We start from the raw sequence: 10,761 nt of genomic DNA, 5'->3' as shown, positions 1-10,761 counted from the left end.
AGGTCCAAGGATTTTGGCCATCTGTGGCTCAGGGCCAGATAGGAATTCCCTCCCTGGGGGAGACAGGTTGTACAATGTAAAGGGCTGGTTCAGGGGTCCAAGGCATGTAGGGGCCTGTGGCGGCAAAGGAGGGGTGTTAAACCCAGCCTGAGATCTGGGACTGCTTCCTGGAGGAGGTGGCTTTTGGTCTTAAAGGATGAGCAGGAGACAGCTGAGGGGGTAAGGGCATTACAGGCAGAGGGCCCAGCATGTGAGGTGGGGTTGGATGGTGTGATGGAAGGGGAGGGAGTTTGTGGCTCTGGGAGGAGCATGGGGTATGGGGGAGGGTAGGGGATGGGGTGGACGAGGGAAGGTAGACAGTGGGGGGGCGGGGAGGGTTATAGGCAGGGGAGAGACTAAGGTGGTTAGTGTATGTTTAGAAAGAGCCCTCTGGCTGCGGAGGGGACCATCCAACAACTAGTTACTGAGAGGGCCCTGCTCTAATCCACAGTAGGAGGAGAAAGTGCAAAGGCCCTGGGTAGAAACCTGCTTGACAGGCTCAGAGAGCCTCAGGGAGATCCATGGGGCTGAAGACCAATGAGGAGGGACAGTAATGGGAGATGAGGTCCAGGGTGCTTTAAAAACATCTGTGACCCTCTTCCCACGGAGAGGTGCAGGCCCTGCCCCTTACCTCTGGGCTCTGCGATTGCTTGAACAGTAGAATACAGTGGAAAGGACATTATGACAGTCTCTGGGCCCAGACCTTGTGTGTCCTGTTTTTTTTGTTTTTGTTTTGACACTTGCTCTTAGAACTCCACAGGCATGCTGTGGGAAAGCCCAAGCAGCCTCTGGAAAGGAACAGAGGCACCCTGATTTTCAGGCCCAGCTGCAATCCCTGACCAATTTGCCAGCCAGAGGAGTGCGCCAGAAACAGAACTTTCAGCTGTAGCTGAGCTGCCGCGGCTGACGCCACGTGGAACAGGGACAAGCCTCCCCTGCCGAGCCCTGTCCCAATCGCAGATGCACGGGGAACAAACAGCAGTGTCCCCTTACCCACGGTTCCGCTTGGCGTGCTTTGCGGAAGCAGGTGACCTTCCTTGTGACGTATCAGCCCGAGGTTGGTGGTAGGCCACCGCTACCGCCAACTGCCTCTGTCCGGCCCCTCACGGCACCTCCTCGCGCAGACATTTTCTCCTCTTCCGTCACGAGAAGGGTGAGTACGATACAGTAAGTTATTTGGAGAGACCACAGTCACATAATTTTGATTATACTATATCGTTACAATTGTTCGACTTTTATTACTGGTTGATCTCTTACTGTGTCTAATTTATAAATCAAACCTTATCGTGGGTACGTACGTCTAGGCAAAGGCATAGTATACGTAGGGCTCGCACTGTCTGCAGTTTCAGGCTTCCACTGGGGGCCTTGGAATGTATCCCCCGTGGAGAAGCGGGGCCGGGGGTGGGGGACTCCTGTACATGCTGTTGTTTTAAGTCCCTGAGGATTGGGGTGGTTTGTTACGCAGCAGTAGTCGCCGAACGAGGCCAGTGGGGTGGCCCGGGCTAGAGCGGGCAGGGCCCTGTAAGCCAGGGGAAGAACTTCGGGTTTCATCGTAATCACGAGGAAGAGCCATGAGAGCAGAAGAGCGACTGCAGGGGACAGGGCAGTGAGGGGCCCCGGTGAGGACAGCTGTTCATGGAGGGAGGGCTTGCAAGTGGTGGGTTCTGGGTACAAGTTTAAGCAGGGTAGATGGGATTTGCTGAAGTACTGGGTGGAAGAAAGGGGTCAAGGATGAGTCTGCAGTTTGGAGTGGACACAGCCTGGTGACTCCAGGGTGACCATTTCCTGGGGTGAGGGCTCTGCCGGGGCGGGAGGCTGCGGAGAGGGAGACCAGTTGAGGGGTGACGGCTGAGCCGGGGAGGGGCGGGGAAGGAAGGGGTGAGTTAGAAGGGAGGAGGAGGGAAACTGGACGGGACCTGGGAAAGCGGGCAGACGGGGCACAAAGGGAAACTGACGCAGGCCAGCATGGGGCATCAGGCAGCTCCTTCCTGCCCCTGCTCCTTCAACCCTGCCCTCAGTTCCTCGAATCCCGCATGAGGCGCTGTCTAGCTGTGCTGCCAGCTTCCCTGGGGGATCTGCAGTGTGGCTGCCAGCCGGCCCCCGAGGGTACTGTGAGCAGATGGCAGGGGCGGGGCTGGCACTTCCCATAGGAGGGGGGTTGGGGTTGTGCCTCTGCTCCTTTCACGGTTTGGCAGGGGGTTGTGGGAGGCACCCGGCGAGGCCCTGGACGGCATCCCTGGGCCTCATGCGTCCACGAGCCTGGGGCGAGTGAGTACCCCTGGCCTGGGAGGGGCTGGAGAGCATCCAGCACCCCTGAGACACAGTCACATCTCCGCCCCTCTTGAGGACACGGTGCCGAAGTGTCCATGACCTCCCATGACCTTCAGAGAGCCAAGGGACGCCTGTCGCTGCAAAGCAAGTCTTGAGGGCCCCAGATAAGAACCATGGGCGGCTCACAGAAGTCTCCCACCTTCTGTGTTGAGAAATGACCCCAGAAACTAGAGAGTTTTCCGCCATGTGCCAATGTGTTTCTAAACTTCAAGAAGGAACTGCATGTTAATCAGGCATGACAACAGGCTGCGGAATACTTAATGCCGCGGGAAGATGTCACTGACATACTGTTGCACGGGGAAAAGGCAGGTTACAGAATGGTGTCCCGGATCTCCTCAGCCCCCGACCCAGGCGGGCACACGATCTGGGCCGGCATACTCTGGGACACGAACCATGGGCGGGTTAGGGTAGCTTTTATTTCCTGACATTTCTGCAGGAAACATGTATTCATTCTAAAATCATACCAAAAAAAAAAAAATCCCTATCAAATGTGTCAATAACTTAAATTAGAAAATCTGCTGCTTAATGAAAAGGAATCAGTGCTCAGAATAGAAAATTTGAAAAGATAAAGAATCTGTCTCCACCCAGAAGCCCCTACAGGAAAAGGCTATTTTTAAAGCTAAAAATTGTTTATTTTTCTTTTCTCACTTCTCTGTCCTCATTAATTCTAGAACTGGTATTTGTGGGATTTTGTTTGAAATTGTATGAATTTTTCTGTCCTAGTTCTTATTCTTGATAAATGGGTGCTTCGTTTTTTCCCCATTATGATGGAAAAATGATTAACTTGAGTTGCTTCTAATTTGGAGCCAGTTCTCTGACGACCTTTTCTTGGGGGACGGCGATGAACTTCACCCCCAGCTCAGGCCCAGAGCCCACCGGGTGGGCTGGGGGTTCTGTGGAAGTGCAGACCCCAAGTCAGCTTAACCATCCTGAGGAACAGACTGCCCCACTGAGAACAGTCCAGGGTTACACTGGCCTTGGGGAAACTGCGTATTTCCTCACATGAAAAAACAGGGTTTTCAAGATTGATGAGAAATTCAGGGGACATGTGTAAACACCAGTTCTCTTTCTAGGGCTGTCACCTTGACCTCCCCACACATTTGGGGGCCACTGTGGAGACTGCCTGGAAGAAGCACAAAACAGAGGTATGAGGGGCCCACGCAACCTGGTTTGGGTCCCCACTCTGCTGCTCCCTGGCTCTGTGACCTGTGGGGATCCGTCCATCATGCTGAGACTCCATTTCTACATCTGTAAAATGGGCATAATGTTCCGTTCCTCGCCGGCCTGTTTTAAAGGTAATAGGAGCAGGGCCTGCCCAGGGGTAGGTGGCACATGGCTGCCATGGCCTCTTACCTGGAGGGCCCCTGAGTGCCCTCCAAGGCCACGAAGGTGAGCTGTGGGCCAGGCCCAGGGCAAGCAGACCTTGTCCCACTGAACCCTGCCGCTGCTTCCCCAGGGCTAAGTCCGATGTCTGCCCAAACCTCACGCAGGAGCATGGCCGAGGCAGGGCTCTACACCCAGCTGCCCCTCTCCCTTCTACTCACGCACACATTTCCCTCTTTGGCCATCTCCGGATAAAGGCTGGAGCCCACAGCAGGTTTTCTCATCAGGCTTTTATTATAAAGAAGGTTCCAGAGCTTCCCAGCCACCCCCTCCAGCCCAGCCCCGCGGGCTCAGAGCCAGTCCCGGCGCTGGCTGGGTCTGCTGCACAGGGAGCGGGCTCAGCCACAGAGGGTGGCTTCTGACAGGAACAGAATGGGTGATTTTTTCAGGGCCTTGGATTTGGAAGGGGGGGGTCTCTGCCAGGTCTGCCTGTGCTCTGGAACAGTCCTTTCCAGTGTTGTGGTGGGAGCCCCTGGGGACCCCTCCCCGGGTCCTCTGCACAAGCGGCAGCTATTCACAGTTGGCGCGTGAGAAGTTTTTTAATATATAAAAGCTTTAAAAAAAAAAAAAAGTGGTGCTATCTTTAGAAACACTTCCAGCAAGATCAAGTAGCCCAGCTACAGCCTTGGTACGACTTAGCCCCTCTCCCCCCTCCAGCCAGCGGCGCTCAGCACCTGTCCCCTCTTCCTCTGCCCACCCCGGCTGGTGGGAGAGCCCCCGGAGCCTGCCCACGGGCAGTGGGCACTGCCCACTCCACGAGCAGCCGCTCGAGCGACCAGCGTCTGATGCCGGGTGAACCTGTGTGTCGCCAGGGTCCTCTCTGGGTGACGGAAGATGGAGAGAACACTTGGATGGTCTAAGCCAAATCCACTCGAGGGCTGGTTCAAGGAGGCCTCCCCTCCGCCACATTGGATGAGGTAGTGTTTCTGGCTGCGGCCTCTGGGCCGGGGGCTCGTCTCCGGGGGAGGGCGCGGGGCCCTGTGGGGCAGGGCTCTCAGCAGCAGTGGTGGCGGCAGAGCCGGGGCTCCATCGAGGCTGTGCTTGGGGGTTGGCGGGAGCCTTACCAGCGGCTGGCTGTGGCTTTCAAGTCCCCAACCCAGAGATCAGCTCTGGGGGGCAGGCGGGAGGGGCCCGGGGCTGGGGGCTCCTCTGCCTGGCTCAGAGAAGCCCCTCCACCCGCCCCCTCTCCCCCCACGGCCCCCCGAAGCCGACCCTGCTCAGTCATTTCCCAGCCGGGCCCGAGGCCCGGGGCGCAAGGTGACGTGGAGGGTGGCGTGTCGCTCCCCGGACGTCTGCCCCAGGCTCAGGCCTCGCTGTAGCACTCGTAGATGTTGTCTTCCATCAGAGCCACCACCTGCTCAAACTTGTGCTGCAGCTGGGTCCTCCGGGCAGTGGGGTTCGCCTCCAGGGCCGTCATGATCTGAGGGGGAAGCAAGGGACAGCTGGGTCACGGCGCAAAGGTGGGGACAGCGCCGCCTGGATTTCCACCGCTGGTAAGCGGCCCCTACAGCGCCAACGCCCCAGGATGTGACTACTCGAACACGGGCCTCTCCTGGGGCTCTCCTGAGCAGACAGGAGGTGGTGCGCAGGGCTGAGGGGGGGCACCGCGGCCCCCAGGGTGGGTGCCTCCCAGCAGGGGTACCCACCTGTGTGCGATACCTCTTGGCGTATTTATAAATCTCAGCCATGGCCACATTGGTGTTGAACTCGTTCTGGTATTTCTACGAGGAAGAAGGCGGGGTGGGGGCGGTTACACACAAACCCCCAGCTTCCCACAGCCCCTCCCTGGCAGGCAGCGCCCCCCTGCGCCCGGCCGGCCCCTGTGGAGCCCGCCGCACCCGCGACTCCTCGGCCAGGTGCGCGTTCATCTCCTGCTCGCTGAGCGGCGTCATGTCGTGGATCTGCTGGTAGTAGCGCTGCACGATCTTCCGGTACTCGGGGATCTCCTTGGCGTACAGGAGCTTGTTGGTGGGCGAATCCTGGGCAGAGAGAGGCGCGGGCATAAGTGGCGGACGGACACCAGACAGACCTGTTTCTGGACCAGCGCGTGTCCCCACTGCCACGCACGCGGCCCGTCCCAGCCGGCTCTGGACCAGGCCGGGGCTCTTCACCCGCTCCCGGTGCTGCCCTTTGGCACGGAACCCCTGCCCCATTTTCTACGGCACTGTCGGGGGATGACCTGGAGGGGGACCTGCTTCCTTTGGGGGGAAAAGTACACAGGCTGCGGGCCAGCTCTTTGTTGCACGCAGGCTGTTTCGTTTGCATCCTTGCTTAGGGTTGTGGGTCTTGGTGGCTAAGGTTGCTGGAAGCCTGAGTGCTGGCTCAGTGGGATATTTCCCACTGTTTCCAACGCCCGAAAGCAAAACGTGCCAAGTGCGCTCCCAGGGCTTTGTCACAGGCATCCTGCCTGCAGAGACCGTATGTGAGAAGTGAGGGCATTCATAGTGTCTGTCTGTCTGTCTGTCTGTCTCTCTCTCTCTCTCGGCCTCTGAAAGTCAGGGGCTGACGGCAGGGCCGCACCCACCATCCTGCAGTGCAGTCTCTTTAGACCATCTCATTAGCGTTCACAGCCACCAGCACACCTTCACGCCGCCCTGCCCTGGGCCAGGTAGCTCCCGCTGCCTAGAAGGCCCTTCTCCCTCCTCTCCCCGTCTCCAGAGCCCGCCAGATCCTCTCCCCGCAGACGGACCTCTCAGGGCTGTCCTCCTGTGTGCAGCTCAGAGGTCTCGGCTGCCTGTTCCCCCGCCCACCGCCTCAGTGCCCACGTGGAGGGCTCTAGACCAGGGGGCTGCTGACTGGAGCCTGGCTGACGCGCTCATGATGTTGCAGCTGACCGCGCCCGTTTCCCACACTGACACTGGCTGCCTGGCCCGGCCCTAGGGCCTACGCGTGGGAAGGAGGTGCTAAGCACTTAGCCTGAGGCAGGTGCAGTTTCTGACCACAGGGGCCAGGCTGGGTATCTGCCCCCGTTGGAAGGTCCCTGTTCATCCCATGCCCCCCAAACCCGAGCTCCTTGGGTTCCCCTCCCGGAAAGATCTGAGGCCCCCGCTGCCCGCCGGCCCCAGAGCGGCAGACCTTGCCCAGCTGCAGGTCGGAGATGGAGCAGGCGTCAATGAAGGCCTGAGCGATGACGGAGAGGCAGGCGTCGATGTGGTCTGTCTTGTCGATGTCGAAGACAAACTGGGGGTTTTTCAGGATGTTCACCCAGAACCGGAGAGGAAGGCTGTGGGATGGGGGAGAGGGAGGCGCGGTGAACCCACCCCGAGGGTGTGCAGCAAAGGAAGTGGGCGCTGGGGGAGGGGGTCACAGGAGGGAGGCAGCCAGGCGCTGAGGACAGGCTGGCTTTACCCCTCCAGGCCAGAGAGGCTCCGACTCAAGAGGGAACCTCAGTTTGCTCGTCCACGCAGGGGGCTGACGACCACCCCTGCCAGCTGGGGTGGCAGAGGAGCCAAGAGCCGAGGTTGCCCTGTGCAGCAGGGCAGGATGCTGGGGCCAAGCTACCTTCACACTGGCCCCCAGCCCCCACGGAGCCTTCTGCTCTCACGACAGAGCCTCAAGCCCGGTCCTGGTTCTCATTAGAAGAACTCCCCAACCCCGCCCTGCCTGGCAGCACATGGCTCCTCCTTCCAGCCCTTGCATGGCAGCAGGAAGTCCACCATTAGCTGGGGCCACGGAGCAGCCAGAAAGGGCTGGCGGGGGGGGGGGGGGGGAGGAGGGTGTCTAGATTTTTGTCCTTGGCCTCAGGCGGCCAGAGAGGATTGGTAATATCCCTGCCCCAGGGCCACCCAGCGACTCAGCAGCCTGAAGTGCATGGACAACAACCCCCCCCACGCCCACCAGAGCTCTGAGAAGCCCCTGCAACTGCACAGAAACTTCTAGGCTGTGTCACTTCTCCTGAGGTTCAGGCTGAAGTTCTCAACAAGTTGTGGGGTTCTGTGACCCAGAAAGCTAAGAAAGATGTGCCTTAAAGGAAAGCTACAAACTGGGTATGGGACTCTGATCAGGTGGGTTTGAGCCCAGTTCTGCCCCTGCGAGGGCCGTTGTTCTCACCCGTAAAACAGAGCTGATGGTGCCCACCCAAGAGGAGTGGGGGAGAGAAATGATGCTGAGGGTAAACCTTCTATCATGCTTGCTTTTGGTTAATTCTTACAAGTAAGGTGGACTTTTTATCCCCCTGGTTTTACAGCTGGGAAGACTTAAAGCACAGAGAGGTAAGTCACTTACCCAAGGTCACACAGCTAGGAAGTGGCAAACAGGGACTGAATCCAGGCAGGCAGGCTGAGAGACCAGGCTCTTTGCCCCTGCACGAGTGCTGCCCATATTGAAACAATGAAGCCACGCATCCCTCCCTGCCTGCCCACCGCCCACACGCCCTTGGCCCACCGACCTGTTGGTCTTCCAGATGTGCAGAGTGTCAGGATCAGAGATCCCCCTCTTCTCAGCCTGCTCCTCCAGGAAGTCAAAGAAGTACTTGACAGCCAGTGGGGGCTTGTCTTCACGGATGCTCAGGATGGCCTTGAACAGGTCATCCAGAAACTTCTGCAGTGTGCCCTGCAGAGGAGTGGGGTGGCTGCCGTCAGCCCAGGACCACTTGGCGAAGGTGAGTGGGCACCTCTGTTAGCCCTAGGGAGCCCCAAGTGCTTGGGCTGGCGACCGGGAAAGCCATGTACCATCGAGCTGGTCACCTAACCTCTCCAGGCCTTGTTTTCTTGTCTATGAAATGGGTGAGTGAAGTCCTCCTCCCAGGGGTGTTGTAAGGACTAATCCAGATACTGGGGCACAGGGTGGGGGAATTGGTAGGGCCGGGGGGTGGCTCTGCCACCTGAGCCATGTGACCTCAGGGACAGCACTGACCCCTGTGGGCCTCTGCTGCCCTGTCATGTTGGCTACTATAGAGGGCGTCAGGCAGCTTTCACGGCTGAGAGCAAACCCCTCCTCAGGAGCAACGGTGAAGCCCTGAGCTCCTCCCCCGCCCCCAGGCCCGTGCACACAGTTGATGGGAGAAGAGGCCAGGCCCACCTTGGTGGACAGGAGGCGAGTCAGGTAGATCTCCGGTAGCACCTTCTTGCGGTGGCTCTGCCGGTGGGACTTCTTGGGCTCTGCCAGCTCGTCCGTGGGCAACACCTAGGAGGCCGGGGCAGTGGTCAGGCCGGCGCCCGGCGCCATCCTTGGCCGTCCTGTGGGAGGTCCTGTCCTGCGCCCCACAGCTACCTGGCTCCACAGATGCTTCGTGGTGCACAAGGCATGAGGGTGATTCTGGGACCCATCCCTGCTCCCCAGTCCCCAGCCTTTCCCAGGGCCCGGGAGTACTCTCCCCAGAGCCCCAGGGTGGCAGGAAGCCAAGTCCACACCCAGTGAGGGCGGGCACCCCCAGGGCCAGAGGCCGGGCACTTACCAGATGGAAATACTTCTCTGTGTCCAAGTCTTTCACTGTGAGAGGGAAAACACAATAAATAAACAAGGGGGAGGAGGGGGGAGAGAGAGAAACAGAAATGGAGACGGAAAAATGGAGAGGCAGAGAGAGAGGCCCAAAGCAGTACCTGGAGAAAGCGAGAGACAGAAAAATGCAAACAGAGAAAAAGGGAAGAAACAGAGATCCAGAGAGACACAGAGAATGAGACCGAGAGAAAAAGGCCATGAGAGAGAGCTGCACACAGGGAGAAAGGAGAAACAGAGGGACATGGGGGAGACCCCCACAAGGGGACAGGATGGCTGCCCTCACCCCCTCCACTGCCCAGCCCAGAGCTCCTGCCAACCCAGACCTTGTAAGCGGCGGGGAGAGACCCAAGATCCTGCTCCTGACCTCAGCAGGGGACCCCGAGACCAAAGAGCATAGGACCCCATGCCTGGCAGCTGGGCAGCTAAGCCTGGGAGCCTGAGGGTGTGGACTGGGGTGGAATTGAGGCAGGGACACAGCCCAAAGCCCAGATGGGCATGCCAGCCTCCCCCACCAGCCTGGCAGCTGCTCAGACCTCCTGAAACCACATCCCGCCCTCTTGGGGCCTCTCTCTGGCTGCCCGCAGGATCCCAGCCTGAGGAGGCTTGGCGGCAGGCCCTGCCCAAGCAGTACTGGGGCAGAGGGGCCTGGCCTGGTCCTTGCCCCGATAAAGGAGACCATAGCCCGGCCCAGCCCTGCCTCTTGGAGCCTCAGGTTCCCTACGAGGGCTGCTCAGAAGGGGCCGAAGCCTGGCCTGACCCCCTCCCCATGTCCACCGGTGCTACCTCGGCCCAGTGTGGTGTCCTTCTTGTCTGTGAGGCTCATGGCCAGGGAGGCACCTTCAGGGATCTGACAGGAGGGGAGAGGCCGAGGTCAGAGGTCAGAGGTTAGGGAGGGTGCAAGTGGGGGATGGGTGGGGCTGGGGAGCCTACCTTGTAGTGGGCCAGTGTGTTGAGCTTCTTGCGGCCGTCTTCCACCACTGAGGTGTCATCCAGGTCCCGGAGGACATAGCTCTGTGTGCTCGAGGCGAACCACTCTGGGGGCAGGGGACAGGATGTCAGGGACGGGGGGCTGGCTGGGAGGGGGGGGCGCAGCGCCAGCCTGGCCCACCCAGAGAGAGGCCTCTCGCTCTCTCTGTGGAACCGAGGGCAGGCCAAGCCTCTCTCTGAGCCTCTATTTTTCCACGTGTAAAATGAGGAGGAGGAAAAAGGTCCAGAGGAGAGGATGGTGGTGGGCACAAAGCCGGAGGCCTGGCCATGTCCTCATCCTCGAGGTTGTTACTTTACTACTGCTGATGAAATAAAAAAAGGTACCATGTGTGAAAGGGATCGTGTACCTTCCATGACTCCCACTGTCCTTAGGTACTGACTCTGCCCTTCCAGGCTCTGGGGGACTGAGTGCCTGCCTAACCTCATCTCACAGCCTATCCCGGCCCCTGCACGCCAGACCCAGTGAGCTCCCTGCTCCGAGCAGCAGTCACTGCGCCTATTTATCATCACAACCTGGTGCTTGGAACAGGCCTTGTGGTCATAGAACGAATGGCAGCTTTTGGCCAAACCAGAACTCCTATG

At 59.2% G+C, this 10,761-nt stretch overlaps 1 protein-coding gene and 1 long non-coding RNA gene across 3 annotated transcripts in view; one reads left to right on the top strand and one right to left on the bottom strand.

The window, feature by feature from the left end:
• Positions 1 to 1,076: 1,076 nt before the first annotated feature.
• LOC123801988 (uncharacterized) lies at positions 1,077 to 4,547 on the top strand. The gene is made up of 3 exons (XR_006782390.2): positions 1,077 to 1,192; positions 3,444 to 3,515; positions 4,411 to 4,547. It is a non-coding gene; the product is annotated as an uncharacterized LOC123801988 (long non-coding RNA).
• Positions 3,969 to 10,761, bottom strand: part of PLXND1 (plexin D1) — a 56,261-nt gene continuing 49,468 nt past the window's right edge. For both annotated transcript variants that reach the window (XM_045812325.2, XM_045812324.2), the window contains exons 28-36: positions 10,123 to 10,226; positions 9,976 to 10,039; positions 9,149 to 9,183; positions 8,773 to 8,877; positions 8,141 to 8,304; positions 6,829 to 6,976; positions 5,592 to 5,732; positions 5,400 to 5,474; positions 3,969 to 5,173 (exon numbers count right to left, since the gene is read on the bottom strand). In XM_045812325.2, the coding sequence (XP_045668281.1) occupies positions 5,057 to 5,173; positions 5,400 to 5,474; positions 5,592 to 5,732; positions 6,829 to 6,976; positions 8,141 to 8,304; positions 8,773 to 8,877; positions 9,149 to 9,183; positions 9,976 to 10,039; positions 10,123 to 10,226 (953 nt within the window). In that variant the 3' untranslated portion in view covers positions 3,969 to 5,056. The remainder of the gene's footprint in view (positions 5,174 to 5,399; positions 5,475 to 5,591; positions 5,733 to 6,828; positions 6,977 to 8,140; positions 8,305 to 8,772; positions 8,878 to 9,148; positions 9,184 to 9,975; positions 10,040 to 10,122; positions 10,227 to 10,761) is intronic.

This window comes from Ursus americanus, chromosome 14 (genome assembly GCF_024610735.1).
Source record: "Ursus americanus isolate L20-20 chromosome 14, mUrsAme1.1.p, whole genome shotgun sequence".
In the NCBI taxonomy this organism is placed as follows: Eukaryota; Metazoa; Chordata; class Mammalia; order Carnivora; family Ursidae; genus Ursus; species Ursus americanus.
The sequence above is the reverse complement of the archived record's forward strand: the minus strand, read 5'-3'. Positions and strand labels throughout refer to the sequence as shown.